The sequence below is a fragment of the Ursus arctos genome, unplaced genomic scaffold (assembly GCF_023065955.2).
Source record: "Ursus arctos isolate Adak ecotype North America unplaced genomic scaffold, UrsArc2.0 scaffold_2, whole genome shotgun sequence".
Lineage (NCBI taxonomy): Eukaryota > Metazoa > Chordata > Mammalia > Carnivora > Ursidae > Ursus > Ursus arctos.
In genome coordinates this window covers 29597298-29618706 of record NW_026622874.1, presented here as the reverse complement: position 1 = coordinate 29618706, position 21409 = coordinate 29597298, and the positions used below count along the sequence as shown (strand labels likewise).

The following is a 21409-nucleotide window of genomic DNA, read 5'->3' as shown; positions in this document are numbered from 1 at the left end:
TAATCAGGTGAGCCCATTAAAAGACAGTCTTGAAGGTGAGAGATTTTCCTTCAGGCCTTGAAGTTTCCACAAATTCTAAAGCTGTGAGGAAATAAATTCTGCCAACATGGGTTCAGAAGAGGACCCTGCGCCTGCTTGAGCCTCAGGCAAGACTGGCCCCAGCTGACGCTGTGACTGCAGCTATGACAACATGAGCCGAGGACCCAGCTAAGCCATGCCTCGACCTCTGGCTCATGGACACTGTGAAATAACAAATGGGTGCTGTCTGGGACGCCTGGGTGGCTCAGTCAGTTAAGGTCAGACTCCTGATTTCAGCTCAGGTCATGATCTCAGGGTCATGGGGTGGAGCCTCATGACTGCTCTGTGCTCAGCAGGGAGTGGGCTTGTCCATCTCTCTCTGCTCCTCCCCTGCTCCTATGCTTGCAGGCACTCTCTTTCAAATAAATAAAATCTTTAAAAAAAGAAAAAAGGTGTTGTTTTAAGTCACTAAATTTGTGGTAATTTGTTACACAGCACAGAAAACTAAAGTACTTTTTACAATTTTTATTCTTAAGTAGCAAGATAACTCTATCATTAATCAGTGCTGGAAAATTAGACACCCAACGTTGCTATAGGGCCCCCCTAAGCACAGAATTTGAACTTCTCCTGTTTAGTTTGGCTGAAGCAGGTAAAAAGCAGAATTCTCACAGTTGTGCAATCTCACGTTGGCTCATTCATGTGGCAGGAGTAGGTCAGTCCATGCTCATATCTTCTCAGTTACAAAGACACAAAGCTACTGTCAAATCCCCATTTGCCAAATGAATGATCAAAATAAATCTTTATTTTTTTATTTTTTATTTTTTTAAAGATTTTATTTATTTATTTAACAGAGATAGAGACAGCCAGTGAGAGAGGGAACACAAGCAGGGGGAGTAGGAGAGGAAGAAGCAGGCTTCCAGTGGAGGAGCCTGATGTGGGGCTCGATTTCAGAACGCCGGGATCACGCCCTGAGCCGAAGGCAGACACTTAACGACTGAGCCACCCAGGCGCCCCTAAAATAAATCTTTAAAAGACCCTGATGGTATAGTACAATCAGAAAAGTGGTTAAGTTCCAGAGGACTGTAAGAATCATACTGCCTTCCTTTCTACCCTACTCTCAAGTAGAGAATCATTTCCCGATTTTTTTTTTTTTAATATCCTCAAAGCAGTGCCTGGCACATAGTAAGTGCTTATAGTCTGCTGAATAAAAGAATTCCATTTCAAAAGGAGATGATGTAAGGCCCAATAACCTGCCTTAGGTCATAATATGTTAACGGCAAAAAGGAGATCAAGACAAGAGGTTTCTGTCAATTGAGGATTTTCTTTCTATGTCAGAATTCAGTCCTTAACTGCTGCCAAGCCTTATTAAATACACATACCCCACAAATCATTAAAAGACGATTAAATATTCAACAAGATTTTCATAATATTAATTCTATCTGCTTCGCTGCTCTGGGCGTTTGTTTCACAGTTCCAACCATTTACTGTACTGAATGATAAACAATTTCCTGCTCCACATGAACTAGAAAATGAAATACTTCCACTGATTGCAACCCACAATTGTACCTTTTGATTTTCTGAGGCTTTTATTAGCCTGATATAGGCAACAACACTCTTTTCCCAGAATAATCAAGAGGAAAGAATCAGCAGGCGATGCTACCCTTTAAGATGGAGAGAAGCCATTCCTACATTCCTGTTTGAAAACAGCAGCTGATCAATCCTAGCCGACAAAAAACTGTACTTCAAAAGATAGCTACTCACAGTATTCTAAATATTGTCTCTTTTATGACATCTGCTTATTCTTTATTCTACTTTGGAGCACTTCTTTCGGGATGGCCCACCATTAAAAATATTTCAGATTATGGGATAAATGTATATAAATAGGTACCAAAAGTTTTAAGTTTCCATCTAAATATATACAATTTTAAAAGCTGTGTGACAATACCTACGAAATGTTTAATGTTGATTATATAAACGTTTCACTTTTTTTTTTTTAAAGATTTTATTTATTTATTTGAGAGAGAGAGAATGAGAGAGAGAGAGAACATGAGAGGAGGGAGAGTCAGAGGGAGAAGCAGACTCCCTGCCGAGCTGGGAGCCCGATGCGGACTCGATCTGGGGACTCCAGGATCACGACCTGAGCCGAAGGCAGTCGCTTAACCAACTGAGTCAGCCCATAAATGTTTTACTCTTATTGGGAAAATAAATCTTTGCATTAATACAGAAAATGCTCATCTTGGGTACAGGTCCTTACTTCGGAATAGAACTAATTTCAAGGAAACATAAGAAATGTTAATGGTCTAACTCTCCTGCAACCCCTTTACTCTCTTGGCAGAGAAAACAAGAATAGTAGCTGGCTGACTCTTAATTTAGAATAGGAGGGTATCACAGAGGGGCAAAAAGTGGGACAGTAGCATCCTTGACAATTTCTTCTTTATCCACAAAGCAAGAAACTCAAGCTTCTTAGTGAGTAGCTGTCAGCCATGAAATGGGTTATGGTGGGGTTTACATTCGATCGTTGGTTCTGACCCAATACCTCTTATGAACAGGAGTCTAGAAAAGGAATATCCTATCTTCTACTTACCCTTTCTGCATGGATTCAGTAATCTACCTCAGCTGTGGTACCTGATACTTGATAAAAACAAAATGATAAACTTCCATCAATTTTGAATATGAAAAAGTAGGGGAAGGGTTAAGGATTTACCACCATGTCCTATTATTTAATATTGTTAAATGTATTTATCAGCAGATTTTTCAAGGTGTTCAAATAGAATAACCCACAAAGAGAAGCGAGACCATTCTCACACAAGTCATCATCACCAAAGGAGAATCAAGAGGACTTACTGTTAAGGAAGCAATCCCTTTGTGGTAGAATTTTAAAGATTCGGCAATGCAAGAAAGTGCTGAACTATAGTTCTCCTCCTGCAACCCGGTGAGGCACTGTTCTGCATGTGAGAACTCCTTCAGACTATTCAGCCAGAAGTAGAAATGTTCTGAGGCAACCTGAGTCAGCAAACTCTGATAGAGCTCTCTGGCCATGTCATGGTTACCCTGAAAGAGGAGGTGGGGGGGACATGACGAGGTTCTTACACTTCAGTTAGCCAATGAGGCAGCTGAAAGACAAACTCAAACCCCTGGATAAGTTTTAACAACTATTCCTCATATTATAGGATTCTTTAAGACTCATTCTAAGTATTTCTTCAGAGAAAATATGCTGAGCTGCTTTTATGTAACAGAACACCTTTCGTTCTTTTCTAAAACAGTTCCAAAGAGAAAATAAATGGAATTAACTATAACTCAAGTCTAGAATTTTAGCTCAAACTATGGAAAGTGTAAACGCTTGTGTACGTCATTCTGTATGAGCTGTTTAGTGGGGCGGGGACAGGCGGGGAACTCCAGCAAGTTCTGCACCTGCCTCTGGAAATGACTGGGGGAGGGAAGCTGTTGGGGAGAATGTGAGTGCCACTGAACGCCTGGGGGCCAGGGATGCTCAATACCCTGCGGCTGCTGGACGCCTGGGGGGGTGGGTATAACAAAGAACTGTCCTGCCACTAGAGCTCCTCCCCTATTGGAGAAACACCGGAACATGAGAACATGTACTACAATACCTAGAATAACGCTCCTCAGACTTTGCTCTCTGGACTTATACCCAAAGGATTTCTATACTACCCAAGCTCTGTATTTCCTCTCCAACAAAATAAAAATTGGTAGGCTTTCCATATGGCTGAGAAGGAACAGCATACACCTGCCCCCGTCTCCAAGTAAGAATGACACGGCTGGGGGGAAAGAGGGAAGAAAGATGTAGTGTGTTGAAAATGGAGGACAGAAGTGGTGGGTGGGAGGTGACTGTGGATATGAAAGTATAGGGCAAAATGAAGTGGCACTAATAACCTTCGGCCAGAAAGAGCTCCTATTTTTGGAATTCCTGTGGAACTTCCCCCGTAACAACATACATACCATTCTGAAACTAGAAAAGTTAAAAACTAGGTCCTTTCTATTATCATCTTTCAATCCCATGACTAAAACATACTTCCATATTTATTTTCAGTTTTGACAAGGGGTAAGAATCACACAATCTAAGGTTTGCCATTTTCACTAACCCGGGTCCTCAAAAAAGATAATACATACCATTCTGGATGCCTGTCTGGCGATTCGGTAAACAGTCCATCCATTGGAGACACTTTCGAGCTGCTGTTTAATTACTGCCTTTACTTCAGCAGATAGGGCTTTCTGACTGGCCACAAAAATCACAGTGGCCAAACTCACCTAACAATGAGCGAGAAGTAAGAGAAATAAGCAAAACATGTAATTTTATCCAATGTCATAGATGACTTTACCCAAAAGGGAGAAAAACCAGAGCCCATTAAATAGAACAAAATTTGTTTTCCTTTGGTGTTTATTAATTTTCTGCTTTGAAGTCATTAAGCAATTTATTCCACTGCTCAGAGCACTTTTACAATAGCAAATAATTAGAAACAATGCCCATAAATACAGGTAGGTAAATTATGATGTAATCACACAATAAAATATCATATAGTAGAGAAATGGATAAACTAGAGATACACTTATCTGTATAGATGATTCACACAAAACAGGCAAAGATAGACAACATGCAAAAGACTTCATGTAGCAAGATAACATTTATATAAAGTTAAAGATATGCAAAATAATACTGCTTATTACTTAGGATATATTCTAAGGTAGTAAACGTATAGCATGCATGGGAATGATGAACACCAAATTCAGGATAGTGGTTACCTCTAGGAGAAGGAAGAAGATTCTATAAGGGAGGTACACAGGGAAGTACAATTCAACTAGACTGGGAATATTTTTCCCTTAAGCTAGGTGATGGATGCAAATGTTTTCATATTACTCCTTATGTTTTTTGAATATTATGTTTCATAATTTAAAACCGCCTCCTAACAGTACTAACAAAAATGGGATAAAGAACATTAGTTGAAAATGTCATTTCAATGAAAAATAAACCTAACTGCTTTTCAGTATTCTGAGGCTGATACATACAAAGATCTGTATATATTATGAAAACTGTATGATGTCATTCCCATGACCATTGCCCCTTGGTCATCAGGGTAACCTTTCCTGATAGGAATGAGATGGGGGCAATCTTTTATACAACACCCCCTGGAGGATAAAATATAAAATGGGCTTGAGTAAGAAATCTCACTTCATTTTTCCACAAGTCCTCAATTTGGATGACCACAATACGGAGGGGCCAACTTAAGGCTTACATCTCATTTATGCTTATTTAGAATGAAGCCTACTCTCAGGCCTGGAGAACTTTCAACTAAACATTATTATATAGCTTCTGTGCCTTCTGTTTCTAAGCATGCATCTTTCCCTAAACCTAAACTGGATTCTAAACAGCTAAAGAGGTCCTGAATTGGAAAAAAGGAATTTGGGGTAATCTATGGTCACTGTTAATCATTAGGTCTTTAACTTACATTTTTGAAAGTATAAAACAGGGTTTAGTTCAATATTTGCTTTATGTAAGAAAGAAAAAAAATTATTTTCACTTTGTAATAAATTAAAAGGTCAGACTGAAGGCTTTGCTACACTGAACTGACTTGACAGGGCTTAGAAGAAGGCAGTTCTAGATCTGAACTAAACAAGAGCTTTGTCAATCAAAAGTGGAAATAGTCAAAAGCTATGGTTTTGGAACCAAAAGAATGGTTCTAATTCTATTCTGACTTCAGCATATTCTTGGTCTTACATAATTATTTTAATCTTTTTTTTTTAAAGATTTATTTCTTTATTTGAGAAAGAGAGTGAGCAGGTGGAGAAGCAGAGAATCTCAAGCAGACTGGGCAATGAGCATGGTGCTGACACAGGGCTTGATCTCATGATCCTGAGATCATGACCTGAGCCGAAACCAAGAGTCAGATGCTTAACTGACTGTGCCACCCAGGTGCCCCAATTACTTTAATCCTTTTAAGTAAAATCAAACAGTAACATTGACTTCCTAAGGTAATTCCCACGAAGTAATTCCCACTAGACCAGACTTATTCATCCCCAGTAGGTTCAAAAAGTGGCTCTTTACCAGAAGTTCTTGTTGTTTGTCTGTGGCTGATCGTCCAATCACCTTGTAGAGCTCCATGAGGTCCCCAAGCATGCCGTCGCCCAGCACCGGCAGCTGCATGGCAATGGCCGCCAGGCAATGGCACATCAGGATCCGCGCGGCATCCTGAGCGCTGTGCAGCTGGGTCAGCAAGGTTTCAACCACTGACTGGCTAAGATGAGGCCTGCCCTTGGCCAACTTCACCATACAATTTAGAGCAATCTGCACATTGAGTAGAAAATGGACCCATTATACTTTGAAGGTATTAACTGAAGCTTTAAAGAAAGAACTTTGTACAGTCATTAGGAAAAATCAAGGAAAAAGTTTTTTGTAGGCATAACATTTTCCTTCATAAAAAATACATGGCATGTTGAATCTTATTAAGATCTACAAATGTGCCATGTTTAAAATGAAAATAAGTCAGGACTGTATATTAACCCCTCACTTCAGTCTAAGACTATTAAAAAAAAAAAGACTTGAAGAGAAAATCACAAGGCCGAAGAGGCAAAATACACGCCAAATGGGATCTCACCATACCGCACTTTTCATTGCTTTTCAAAAATTGCTTCTAAAGTATGGTTTGTAAACTTACCTATGCCAGCATCGCCCAGGATGCTAATAAAAATATAGATTCCCAGACCCCACCTATTCCAAACGTAATGGATTAACTTTTTTTAGTATTTGGGTTACTGACAGTTTGAAGTTCAAAAAAGGTATCTTAAGTGACTCTTAAGCACACAGAAGTGAGGAAGAGGCTTCTAATTTTCTCTCTTACTTCTCACCTGAAATCCAAAAACCAATTGGCTTTAGAACTTCTATTCAGGGCAGTTAATGGCATCGACTAATATCCCAGCCACCAGACCCAGAAACCAGAAGTCCTCTCACTTTTACATAGCCAACTGACTGCTACATCTAGTCGTTTCCACTTTTGTCCAATATCCACCTCCTTTCCATTCTCTCTACCACAACATAAATCTCTCCCTAATTCCAGTCTCTTAAAAAGATGAGCCCATTAACCCATCCTTCACACTACAGCCATGTAGCTTTCAGTATGAGTTAGGAAGACACGGTGACGTCTTCAGAATCTGACAGATCCAGAGCTGAAGACCAGCTTGTCCTCAATTAGCTAGGTATCTTTCAACAAGTTATTTTATCTTTCTGGATCTTAATTTCCTCATGAGTATTAAAGGGGGAAAATTTCACTAGATGGGCTTTTGTAAAGAAGGAAGGAAATGTATATACAAGTTGTCAACAAAGTTTGCCATAATAAAAGACACATTTAAATAACAATAATTACAAAGAAGGTCACGGCATGTCCATTACTCTAAAATTTTATTATCTCCTCACTACCTATAGAAACAACACAAAGTTCCTTGGCATGATATTTGATATTCTCCATGACAGAGCTGCAAACTCTTTTTCCAATCTTATATATTATGTCATCCAGCCACAGTGGGTTATTCACCATTCTTCCAACATAACAAGTACATTTCTGTTTTCATGCCTTTTGTCACAGTGGTCCCTCAGGTTCAAATGATCTTTCCTCAATGCTGAAATTCTACGCCACCTTTCAAGGATTATGACATCTCCTTGTTCAAGCTTCGATAACATCCTTAGTTGAAAGGCATCACTCCCAACTCCGTCTTCTCGCTAGAACTGCACTTCTGTTTGTACCACCAAGGAACTTAGTGCATTCTGCTTGCTATTCTAGTCCCTTAGATAAACGTCAGTATCCTTCAGATGGGGAGCTCCTCTAACATAGGGACCTTCGTGACCATCTACATATGTCCCACTGTGCTGAGTCCAGTGTTTTACTGACACCTACAATTGGTGGGGAAAGGATTTGGTTTGTTTTCTTTCTCTCTTTCTCTTTTTGAAACTTTTAAATAAATGTATTGTAGTTCCAAAGGGAGTCTGGAGATGAATCATTTGCCAAACACGTGTTGCCTACTTCCCACCTCTCACCAGTTTTTATTTAATGGTTTTAATATCTTTACTCTTCATCACTATGACATCAAACCTTTCTTTAACATGCTAAAACTAAGTCATGACTTCCGTCAAATCACACCTTAGACAAGCTAGCGTTCTTATAATCTCCACTATCTACCTAATAGCTTTGTACTTCTATTAAGCCCACTTTTCTTAATTAATTTTGTACCATCACAAATTACATTTTGTATTTCACTCCAATAAGAGTAGTATCATTTCACATATTAAAGGTCTTAAATATCTCTAGTGTCGTAAGTATCTTAAATATAATAAAAAATATTATAATAAATCTTACATATCTCTTATCAGTGTCACCTCAGATTATAAACTTCCTGAAGTGCAGGAGCTCTGCCTATTTCAGTTGGCTTTATATTGTCTAGGAGCTTCATATGTATTTACTACAACGTAACAAACACTGTCAACTGATGGCAAAATAGGCCAAAGCTCAGATTTTTACTTTGTCTATCCTTTGGAATAGCAATGGTCAATATGATAGTTTTGAAAGTGAAGATCAAGGGCAAATGTTTGTTTGAGCTGGAGCTGACAAACCACTGCCTTTTGGCAACTCCCACCTGGTTTTATAAATAAAGTTTTACTGTCACACCACCACACTGCCTATCCGTTCCCTCTTACACACGGCCGAGGGCTGCTTCGTCCTACAGCTGCAGAACTGAGTAGTTGTGACAAAGAGTATACAGCCCACAAAACTTAAAATATTACTATCTGGTCCTTTATAGAGAGATTGCCAATCCCTAATTTAGGCAATAAAAACAGGCATTATATTAAAATAAGTGACATTTTCACCTTTAAAGTGGCTTGAGCACCTGGACTATCATCTTGACTACAAAGTACCAGAAGGGATTCCAGGCCAAAGACAGCATCTTGTTCCAGTGCCAAAAGGTCTAGAGGAAAAACACTAAATTTTACAGTGGTCAAGTAGAGAAGATTAAATACACACACGCACGCACACACGCACTTAGAAGAAAAAAACACTAAGGAGTCGAAGATCTAAGAAAGCTAACCTTCCTGAAAAAGTACATGTGTCATTACTTCTGAAATGTACAGGCAATCCTCAGACTTCCATTTTTCCACTACTTTACGATTCTAAAAATATATACATTACATCAAACTAAAAGGCTTTTCTGCACAGCAAAGGAAACCAACAACAAAATGAAAATGGGAGAAAATATTTGGAAATCATGGATCTGGTAAGGGGTTAATACCCAAGATATATAAAGAACTCATATGACTCAATAGCAAAAAACAAACCATCTAATTAAAAACTGGGCAGAGGACCTGAAGAGCCATTTTTCTGAAGAAGATCTCCAGATGGCGAACAGGTACATGAAAAGATGCTCAACATCACCAATCATCAGGGAGATACAAATCAAAACCACCATGAGATATCACCTCATACCTGCTAGAATGGCTAGTATCAAAAAGACAAGAAAAAACAAGCTGGCAAGGATGTGGAGAAAAGGGGAGCCTGCGCGCTGTTGGTGGGACTGCAAATTGGTGCAGCTGCTCCGGAAGACAGTGTGGAGGTTCTTCAGAAAATGAAAAACAGAACTAGCGTATAATCCAGCAATTCCACTTCTGGGTAGTTACCCAAAGAAAATGAAAATGCTAACTCAAAAAGACATATGCACCCCCATGTTCATTACAGCATTATTTACAATAGCCAAGACATGGAAACAACCTAAGAGTCCACCAGTGGATGAATAGATAAAGATAATGTCGTATTCATACACAATGGATTATTATTCAGCCATAAAAAAGGGAAAACCTACCATTTGAGACAACATGGATCAATTCTGAAGGCATTATGTGAAGTGAAATAAGTCAGAAAAAGACAAATACCATATGATTTCACTCACATGTGGAATCTAAACAAACAAACAAACAAACAAACAAAAAGTGAGCTCATAGGTACAGAGAACAGATTGGTGACTGCCCGAGGCAGGTGGTGGGCAAAATGGGAGAAGGGGGTTGAACGGTGCAAACTTCCAGTTATAAAATGAATACAGCATGATGAGTATAGTTAATAATACTGTATTGCATATTTGAAAGTTAAGAGAATAGATCTTTAAAGTTTTCATCACGAGCAAGAAAAAAAATTTTTTAACGATGTATGGTGACTGATGTTAACTAGACTGTGATGATCATTTCACAATATATACAAATATCAAATCATTATGTTGTACACCTGAAACTAATATTAAAAAAAAAAAAGGTTTCTATACTCCCATGTTAAATCAAGAGCTAAAGCCACAAAGGTATAAATAAAGCATAACTGAAAACACTGTCACCAGCTTAGCTGAGGAAAAGACCAGGAACAGCAAACCATGTAGTACCTTCCTAACACAAATAGATCTTCCTAACCAGACACAAATCTTCCTAACTAGACATAAATTATGCTCGTCCATTTCCACCTACAATGTAACTTCCTAATGAAAACGGAAACCTCTTTAGGAGTAATAAAAACTCCACATAACTTTATTAATGTTTTAAGTCAGGCCACAAAGAACAAACCCCTTAAGGTATCTCATGTAATAGGAGTCCTATAGCATATTTCCACTATCGTAGGGCGAAAATTTCTCTAGAAGTTCTAAAAAAGTTCTGAATATATTAGTTAAGCATATTAAGGTTAATATATAGGAGCTTTGAGAACACACAGTTTTCCACGTTACATGGTAGAAAATACTCATTACTTTATCAAAAAGAAAACACATTTAATTATTCAAATAAGAATCAACATTTAAAGAACAATTTTAAAGAAATGTCACCTGCATTCGTGTAGGGCTTGACAGTGCTAAGTCTAGTGAAGGTCAGGGTGCTAGAAAAAAATAGGTACTAGGAATGAGCAGTGCTGACGTCTAGTGGGGATAAGATCCCCACTTAAGATCCTTAATGAAGATCAAAATAAACACCGAAACAGAAGAAGCATCCAAAATGCATCGCTGTTTCTGAACACCAGCTTGAATTTACTCAAGCCTTTAGGTCAAAGATACTAGGAATACAATAAAACATACGCATTATTTTCTATTCACATCCTAAATTATGCAAATCCGCTTAATACTTAAAATACCTAGAGACAAATTCTAGGCAAATTTAATTCATATTACTCTGTTAATTCATTTGCCCCTAGGTGAAATGATTTGTTAAGCCCCTTGGTAACTTAAGGTATTTTTTCCTCAATTTTCCAGGTTTTGGTACAGGTGAACAAACTGTCATACCACAGGGCAGTCATAAGCAATCCCTACCCACAGCACCATGCATGCAAAGTGAAGCTCTGGGTTGAAATGGGCAATGCTCCTTGAAACCTTTCAATTTCACAATCCCAATCCCAAGGTCCTCATATATATATTTTTATTTTTCATAGGATTAAATAGTTTTGACAAAACCTGCTCTAAGAAGACTTTAGGAGGCAACTGGTAGATAAAAGCATATGTGCTAAAAAGAAGGGATTTAACACACACACACACACACACACACACACACACACACACAGAATTCCACCCAAACTTCAATCCAAAAGTTTATACATAGTATCAGTCCTGATCAAACTTACCTTTTTCTTGACAAGAGACCGTTATATTAGTTAGGACTCGTACTCCATGAGCGGCAATTCCCCTGTTATTATGGTAACAGCATTCTTGGGCTAATCTGACCAAGTCAGAGGATCTGGGGGAAGAACCCACATTTCCTAAACAAGAAGAGAAAAGGAGCACAGAATTAATTCACTTATAAAGTTCAAAAGCAGTTCAATGTATAGGTTCGTTGTTCTTATTTTCAAGAGAAAATCTCTACTCCATCTCCTTTTCCTCCATCATCAACATAAACCATCATTCCTGTTTCTCCTGCCAAGGAACTTAGAATAGGTATGTCCTAATAGTCTGTAATGATTAGGATCTAAAATAATATAGGACTTTCCCATTAAGATATTAATAAAAACTGACCAAGGAACACAGCAAAATCCAAAACTGAAGACTTTATCTTGGTAGAGCAAATGGATTCTCACTAAAATGGATGTCAATTTTAGGCCTCTTCTCAGAAAAACCTTATCTTCAAGAGAGGAAAGAAACAAAAATTTTAAGTTTGCTTTTCCCACCTCAATGGCTGGCATATAGTTATACTGCAAAAGGTTTACACAGAATTTATGATTTTATTTATTTTTTTATGATTTTATTTATTTGAGAGAGAGAGAGAGAGAGAAAGAGAGCATGAGTGGGCTAAGGGGCAGAGGGAGAAGGAGGCTCTCTGCTGAGCAAGGAGCCTGATGCTGGGCTTTATTCTAGGACTCCGGGATCATGACCCGAGCCAAAGGCAGGTGCTTAACCACCTGAACCACCCAGGTGCCCCCAGAATTCATGATTTTAGAACTGGAAAGGATTCCGGAATCATGTGATTCAATGCCCTATTTTTACAGAAGAAACTGAAGCTCAAAGATTTTAAGCATCTTGCCGCTGAGATCACAAAATCTGTTAGTTATGCCCTACCCTGTGCTTTATGCCTTAAGTTCTATGCTATAAATTGCAGCAACTTTTTATTTATATTTTCAAAAGATTTTATTTACTTGAGAGTAGGAGAGAGAGGGAGAGAGCACATGCATACACGCACGAGCAGAGGAAGGAGAAGCAGGTTCCCCACTGAGCAGGGAGCCTGATGTGGGACTTGATCCCAGGACACTGGGATCATGACCTGAGCTGAAGGCAGTGGCTTAACCGACTAAGCCATCCAGGTGTCTCTGCAGCAACTTTTTAAATTCTGTAATCTAAGGTTTACGTTGTATTTTTATTTATAGTGAGAAACTCTCAGGTATAAGTGAATGAACTTTAAGAAGAATCACATTAAAGCTTTTCAGCTTTTTAGTAGGCTCTCTTGTTCCTGCCTTCCTTTCTCCATTCTTGCTTATTTTTCCATGATTAACATCAACTTAAACCTTGCCTCTCACACCAAAGGTGATCAAATTTTTTGAGGTTGAGGGGGACACAATTCCTAATTACAACAGACATAAATCAAGACCATCCCAGGCAGTGGGGGACATATGTTTTCCAGTTTAACATAAAAGTACTAGCTCAGATAAACCCTCAGTATTTTTAAAACAGGCAAAATATTAGAAAAGTTTTTTCAAGACTACAGAACTTGTATTTCCTCCATTCTTTGTCTTGCCCGTTTGATTTGGACAATACAGACTCATTTATAGATGTACAAACGTGTTTTGCAACCTACATTTTTCCTTTTTCCCATAAAGACTCATCATAGAAAACTTGGAAAAAAATCAGAAAAATTCAGAATTTAAAAATTCACACATAATCACGATTAGCAGGCAGCAGCCAATATTCTCCCTTTAAAATATATTTTGCAGCCTTTTTCTATGTTTACTGTTTTAGGGACAAAACTATTTTTAATTTAATTTTTTATTTATTTAAAAATTATTTACTCAGATAAATTCACCTGGTTCAAAAGTTTCAACAAGTAGTAGAAAAAGCTAGAAAGTCAGTAAATGAAGTCTTCCTCATGCACCCGAACTTCTCAGTTCCTTGTGTATCATTCCAGACATTTGCAGGCACACGTTTCTCGATTTCTTTTTCCTTTATCACACAGCTTTGCATCTTTATTGCCCTTTAAACATTATATCATATAGATTATTCCATGCCATATATTCTCTTTAATAAATTATATTGACTTCTATTGGAGTTGTGTGTTATAATTTCTTCAGTGAGGTCCCTCTTGATGGATTTTTTTAATGCTATTATATCCCTGCTGATGGACAATGTTTTGCTATTACATACTATGATGCTATGAATAACCTTGTACCTCTGTCATTTCTCAAATGTGTGAATATATTAGTAGGATCAATTCCTAGAACAGGAATTTCTGGGTCATTTATAATTTTGATGAATATTTCCAAATCACCTACGCAGACATTTAATAATTCACAATCCCACCAGCAAAGAATGAATGGCTATTCACCCACGCCCACCAGCAATGAATGAATGGCTAGACAACTGTTATCAAACTTCTGAATCTTTGCCAATCTGACGGGTTGGTGAAGTATTTCACTGTTGTTCTTATTTGGCATTCTTCTTAGGTATGGGTGATACTGAACATCTTATATGCTTAAGAGCCATTTGTTAGTGATCACTTAAGACACTAAATATAAGTTTGTTTTACGAACGATCCTGCTTATACTGAAAAAAATCTAATCAATGAAAACATACTTTAACATTTACTATTGCCTATGGAAATAATCTAATTTTGGAAAGTCCTTGACTTTCATTTGTTGTGAACATTACCTAGTCTGGTTATTTAAACCTTTTGCTTAATTCCATATATAAACTGGAATTTAATAAAATTTAAAATTCAATAAAAGGACAAAGCTCGAGAAATGCTTGAATATTATAACCTGACAAAGGCTTACAAATGACTTTGGAATTAAAAAATAAAGAAAAAGAAAGTCATTTTGCTTCTAGGTCTGTTTAGTCTAAAAATAACTGTGCGTGGGTCAGAACCTCTCAGTTCAGGCCTAGACTAAGGTACTTCCTAAGTATGTGACTTTGGACGTATCATTGAAACTTTGTAAGCCTCAATTTTAACACTTATAAACTCCTTTCTATGTGCCTCACTTGAAAGGCTACTTGTACAGAAGCAATGAGACCTTCTGTGGGAAGGCACTTATAAATTATAAGATACAATTAATACTCTTACAGCTCTTTTAAAGTAGGATGTCTGTCAAGGATATTAACTATAAGCTGAGAAACTGAGACTGGCTGATTTATGCAGGAAAAGAACTTCTCGAAAGTACAATGGGTATATGACACATTGTTGATAAAAAGGACTGTGATAATATATCCCACCCCTTGTAGGCATACCCCTCTGCAATGCAATTTTCTAATTCCTTGCCTCAAGAGGTGTTTATTTCCCCACTTATCTGGGCTTGGCCATGTGACTTGCTCTGCCTATTGAGACACTAACAAACGTGCAAGTAAAAGACTAATAAGAAGTGCTTACGTGCTGGTGGCTTGCCTTCTTTTGGCTGCTACTAGAACCCTGAGAACATGACGCAAACCAGGCTAAGCTAGCCTGCTGAGTCACATGGAGGAGGAAGCCTTTCTACCTCCAGCTGGTGAATGAGGCCCCCTTAGACCATCCAGAATGGTCAAGGTTCCAGATGACTGCAGTTTTATGAGTAAAAGCCCACGTGAGATTGGGAGAAGCACCCAGCTGAGGTCAGTGAAAACTCAGATATGCAGAATCAGAGCGAATACAATGGTGATGGTTTTAAGCCACTAAGTTTTTAAAAAAATATTTTATTTATTTATTTGTCAGAGAGAGAGCACAAGCAGGGGGAGCAGCAGGCAGAGGGAGAAGCAGGCTGCCCGCTGAGTAGGGAGCCCGATGTGGGGCTCGATCCCAGGACCCTGGGATCGTGACCTGAGCTGAGGGCAGACGCTTAAACGACTGAGCCACCCAGTTGTCCCTTAAGCCATTAAGTTTTGAGGTGATTTATTGCAAAGCAGTAGATAACTGACATAGAAATACCTCACAGAATTAGTGGAAAGTCTAGAAAACTAAGTTCAGAAAACAGACAGGAAAAAGGCCAGGCTAGCAACCAACCAAGATCACAGCCCAAACCATGCACAGAATTAGTTCAGTGAAGGTATTACCACCATCCACAGATTCCTCGCTGTCACGGCTTACAGTGCTGCCAAAGGTACCGTAACAGAGCAAATGCCCTCTACTACAGGAGACCCTGGAAATGGTGTGGCCACGGTCACTGCTGCAGCACTGGAACGGATTCTCCCACTTCCCTACTTCTGATTGTTACTGGCTCCCAATTCAGCCTGTGGTATGACACGGTCAGCTGAGGCCAGGCCACATGGGTGCACCCTAGCTGGCAGGGAGGCCTGGCAAACAGAGTACCAGGTATTTTCATCCTCCTGTTAAGACTTATATATATGGCAGGGAGTTCCCTTTACCCAGTAAGTTCACAGGCTGTGAAGCCATAAAAAGGACAAAGGGACACTGCAGGTCTTTAACGAATTCACTTCAAATTAATGGACTGAACAGGAAGCAATACAGATCCCACAAAACCTGCATTAAAACAAAACACAACACTTTAGCCGTGTCTGTTAGGTGAGCAAGCTCCTCGCTGGGCATTAATCGAGGCATTTTGAAGTTAAACCATCTGCAACAGGCGACTAGGAAAGCGTTATTGAACTGGGGTGAAGTTTTATTTTAACCATTTTCCAGAGGAATAACATATACCTAAAAGAAGGCATATGACATTTGCTTTTAAAATTCACCACCATCTGGCCTTTGAAATGTACTTAAATCCAAAGGACACTTTGACTCAGAGACATACAAATGTAAATGAGCTACATTAAGTATCCTCAAAAATATTCTTTCATGTACACATGATTCAAAACAGGGCAAATCTAGAAAAAACAATACCCTTGAATTATGATCAAGAATGCAAAATGTTATGACCGCAGGCATTAGTGAAGAAATCATTTTCAGATAAGTCACTGGCGTATAACAGAGTACCAGACTGAAACCGTTCTGGATTCTAAGGCTTTACAGAAGAAACAACCTGAACCATCAAAATGAGAAAAGGGACCAGCACATTATCCATATGTCCTCTCCTTACTTCTCCTTACCTGAAGCTATGCTGAAGTAATGTTTGATGGCAATGGTCCCTGACAGTGTCGAAAGGACAGACAGCATCCCGAGTTTCAGGCTGTCATAAGGAGTCTGGAGGGCACATTCACAGAGTGCCTGGAATACAGAGGGAAAGGGAACACAGAAGTTGAAATACCTTAAAACTCCTTACTTGTTTTAAATGTTCTAGCTTTTAGAAAAATTCCATCTTTTTGCCCATGATAATACACTTTAGGCAAACTGCCAGAGCCAAGAGGAATATCAGGAGCCATGTTAGTGAAATATAATGCAGTTTCCTAGATGGGATCCTGGAACCAATTAAGGACCCTAAGTAAAAACTAAAGCAACCAGAACAAAGAATAACTTTGGTTAATAATAATGAGGTACCAACATTGGTTTATTAATTTTAACAAATGTGCTGCACTAATGTCAAAGACCAACAATAGGGGAAACTTGGTGTGGGGTGTGCAGCAACCCTCTGTACCATCTTTTCCATTTTTCTGTAAATCTACACCTATTCTGAAGAATAAAGTCTATTAAAAAAAAAAAGGTCATCATGACTGATTTTTGTAAGCCCACTGGAAATTACGTACTACTCAGTCCATACAAGCAGAACCTCCACTATACTTTGCTTCATGGAGAGATAAAAATCTTAGTTCATACATGTATATTTAAACAAAAAAATAACAGAGCATGGCAGCCTACCTTGTATGTAAGGGAGTGCACTGTCTTCCTCCATTTCGGATCATCCACTCTACTCCTGACTAATGTGGTCTGACGAATTATCAGAATCAAGATGATCGTGTTTCTTTCAGTAACGTCAACTATGGATACGTACTCGTACTACGGTGACTCTTGCCTCATCCTGCACATCTACTCTTAGGACATGTCATATAAATGGTCACATGACTGCCCCACTAAATTAAACTAATTCCCATTCTCCCACAAAGACAAAGGTTCAGAAAATAGCAAGACTTAAAGACAAGGGGAAAAATCAAAAACAAAATTTCTGAAAGGGTTAAACAACAGATTTATTATGTCCCAGATAAAAATGTCAACAAAATCTTGGGAGTGGAGAGGTATACATAATCTGTTTCTAAATAGCAAATGGAAAAATCAAAATCAAAATATATCCAGAAAAATTCTGATGAAGTATAATGATGGACAAAACAAACCCCACCAAATATAAAATGTATAATAAACCTGTGCAAGTCAAAGAAGTTTTTCCTACTCATGGGCAGAGAAATCAATGAGAGAGAACTGGTCCCAGAAAGGGATTCAAATACACAGAATTTAATATATGCTAATGGCATTTCAAATCAGAGGGACTTTTCAATAATAACTCAAGGACAATTAGCCAGTCATCTGGGTAAAATAAAACTACACCCTTGTTTCTTTTTTATGGCAAATAAAAACCAAAACTGTAAAAAGTACTAAGGGTTAACATGGGAAAAGAAAAGTAAAAAGATAATACCCAAATTTGGGAAAAATATTCATATCATGTAAGGTCAATCAAGGTCCAATTACCTTAATATATAAAAAGTTCTTACTAATAAACAGGCAAACAACCCAATAGAAAAATGAGTTCACAGATAAAATTTATACAAATGCCTTTTAAAAATAAGATGTTAAATCTCACCCGTAATTGGAAAAATTTAAAATAGGAGATTTTGTTTCACCAGATTGGACAAGATTAAAGTTTAATAAGACGTACTACTGAAAACAGTGTGGGGCAACAGTTGCTCTCACACTGGCAACAGAAAGGTAAAATGGTGTAAACCTCATTAGTGGGTAGTTGGCATTAAATATAAAAACTTTAATTGTATGTATCACTGGACCCAAGGACTCCTCTTTTAGAAATGTATGCTCACAATGGTGTCTGTGTTTTGTTTTGTTTTTTTTTAACAAACTAGTCAATGTAGCAATGTAAATAGTAACAGTCAAAGTACTGCAAACAACTCTAATGTCCATTGGTGGGAATGGAAATATAAAGGGAGTACCACACAGCTGGTGAAAGAATGAAGCAGATCTAAATGAAGCAGAACCAGATGTTCCCCCAAGATGTACTGTTAAGTGAGAAAAGGTTCAGAACATGCATATACTCTATTTTCATTTTCATACAGAAAAAAATGGGACATACACATGCTTGTATATGGATGACAAAATTCAGAAGGATACATAAGAAACTAGTAACACTGACCACCTCTGCAGGGGAGAGTTGAGAGAAGACATGACTTATAAGACAGACTTGTTTTCACTCATTATGCACCTTGAACTCTGAATTTTTTATCACGTGCATGTGTATTTCTTCAACTGAAAGAAAACCCTAGTTAATAATAAAAACAGCAGCAGCAGCAGCAAATGATCATGGCAGGAATGGAAATGGACTTGAAAGACGAAGTAGGTTTCTGGTAATGGAAGGGAAGACAGTGATGGAGATGAAGCGAACAAGAAGTGTGGTGGTTAGGCCAGAGTATGGAATATTGATTTGTGGCCTAACAGGAGATATGTCCAAAAGGGATGAAGGCTAAGAGAGAAAAACACTGACTAGGGAAGATTAGGCCAGATTAAAGATGGCCCTGAAAGTCAGGCAGAGTAATTTAAGCTTGATTCGAAAGGAAAAAGGAAGCCACTGGAGAGGAATAATGCTATCAAAAGCGTTAGGGATTATTCTAGCAATGATAAACAGATGAGGGCCAAGGAGCCAATCTACAGCCTAGGGCAGTAATCCAGGCAGGTGGTGATGGACGACGACCTGAACTACAGCTTGAGGGTCAGAATGGAGAATAGAGAGTGAATATGAGAGGCGTTCTGAAACTGATGACATATGCGGGAATCAACAAGAAGGCTTCAATAATTATTACAAAATTTCAAACCTGATGACCAGAGAATGTTGATTACATTTATGAAGACTGAGAGTTTAGGGAGATAAGCTAATTTCAGAGGAAGGACAGAAATAGGAAGAGATATGAAATCCAAGAGGAAAATCTACCAGGCATTTGGAATCTGACATGTAACAGATTTTTAACTGGAAGACTTGCATCAGAATTCTGGCTCTGCCACTTACCATCTCTGATCTGAGCCAATTACTGAAACCTGAGTCTCAACTTATTTGTCTGTAAAATGGGAGTAAAGATTCATACATAATTGTTTTCTTTCTTTCTTTTTTTTTTAATATTTGACAGAGAGAGAATGTATGTGAGTCGCGGGAGGGGCAGAGGGAAGAGAACCTTAAGCAGACTCCCCGCTGAGTGCAGAACCTGACATGGCTCAAGTACATGACCCAGGAGATCATGATCTGAGCCCAAATCACAAGCTGGATGCTTAACTGACTAAGCCACCCAGACACCCTGTAGAATTGTTTTCACATAAAACATCTTAGGAAAAAAATATAAGAAATTAGACATTGGTTGCCACTCCGCAAAGGAGTGGAAGGCAGAAGAGTAAGTGGAAATACTTTATGATATATGCCCTGTTGCAGCTTTTGAATTCTGACACATGAACATATTGGCATAAAAATAATTTTAAAATAAAATAAAAGTGGGGGTGACATTTATTGTCTGTAGTAATAAAAAGCTCCTGAGAGTCAAAGAACTTTGCAAGCCCTACAAGCTACTATGCTGAAGAGCAGTTCAGAAGCTCAGGGAGAAGGACTAGATTGCTGGAGAACGCCCACACTGACGTGAGGGGACGCCGTCAGAACGGCAGAGAATGAACAGGAGGAAGCACCTAGATGCAACTCAAAGATGCAATTCTGAAAAAAAGTGGCAGTGAAGAATCCAGAGAGGATACAGTTCCAACAGTGGGAAAAATGAGTGCAAAGAAGTTCAGTGCAAAGAAGCCAAGAGAACGGGTAATTACGGCTGACAGTGCCAAATACACTAAAAGGAAAGATGACAAAGGCAGACAAGCCTCCGGATTTAGCATTAAGAACACTGGTGACATTTGAAGTGAATAAGCAAAAGTGATAGGGAAACAGATCCAAATGCAAGTGTATTAAAGAAAGAGTGAAGGATAAAGAAATAAAAGCAGACAAAGATGCTGTTTTTGAAGTGCAAAAGAAAGCAGTTTTTTAAAAAAGTGATTGTGTTTAATGCCGTAGTCTTTTCTCTTTATTCAAATATTTAAGCCATTTCCATTTACCTATGTCTTACTGCCTAAATTGTCCTGCCTTATGCTGTTAATTAGCTTATATTTAGGAATAAAATCCTCAGCCCAACAGCCCCAGAAGTTAAGGACTCTGTCTTGTATTTATAAGTATTCAAAATGATGTCTTATAGAGTGCTCTGTGTATTAAGAGACATTTAACCTTTTGGGACAACCGAGAAGGCATGTGCAAGACATTTATGATAACGGTATTAATAATTTTTAAAAAGTAAAAGGAATTTTGCCATTTAAAAAATTGAGAAAAAGTGTTAGAAAAATTTTCGATAAATTTACCATGTTATCTTCTGATTTCTGTCACTCAGCACAGTATTGGGTATCTAAAATGCCCTCAGTAAATACACACTGATTTCAAGGTTCGTTAATTCAAATCAGCTCAACAGAACACATCACAAAGTTCCCCAGAGATGGCATGTCAATCCTATTTCAATGATGAAATCCGGCTCGTTTCTGTTCCAAGGACATGACTTATTACAAAACACTCTTACCAGGTCCATT

General features: G+C 38.3%; 1 protein-coding gene across 2 annotated transcripts in view; it reads right to left on the bottom strand.

Moving 5' to 3' along the window:
• The window catches only part of INTS7 (integrator complex subunit 7), an 88994-nt gene that overhangs the window by 24443 nt on the left and 43142 nt on the right, over window positions 1–21409 (bottom strand). For both annotated transcript variants that reach the window (XM_026509099.4, XM_044387819.3), the window contains exons 8-13: window positions 16747–16864; window positions 11655–11789; window positions 8888–8985; window positions 6077–6316; window positions 4147–4284; window positions 2863–3069 (exon numbers count right to left, since the gene is read on the bottom strand). In XM_026509099.4, coding sequence (XP_026364884.1) covers window positions 2863–3069; window positions 4147–4284; window positions 6077–6316; window positions 8888–8985; window positions 11655–11789; window positions 16747–16864 — 936 coding nt within the window. The remainder of the gene's footprint in view (window positions 1–2862; window positions 3070–4146; window positions 4285–6076; window positions 6317–8887; window positions 8986–11654; window positions 11790–16746; window positions 16865–21409) is intronic.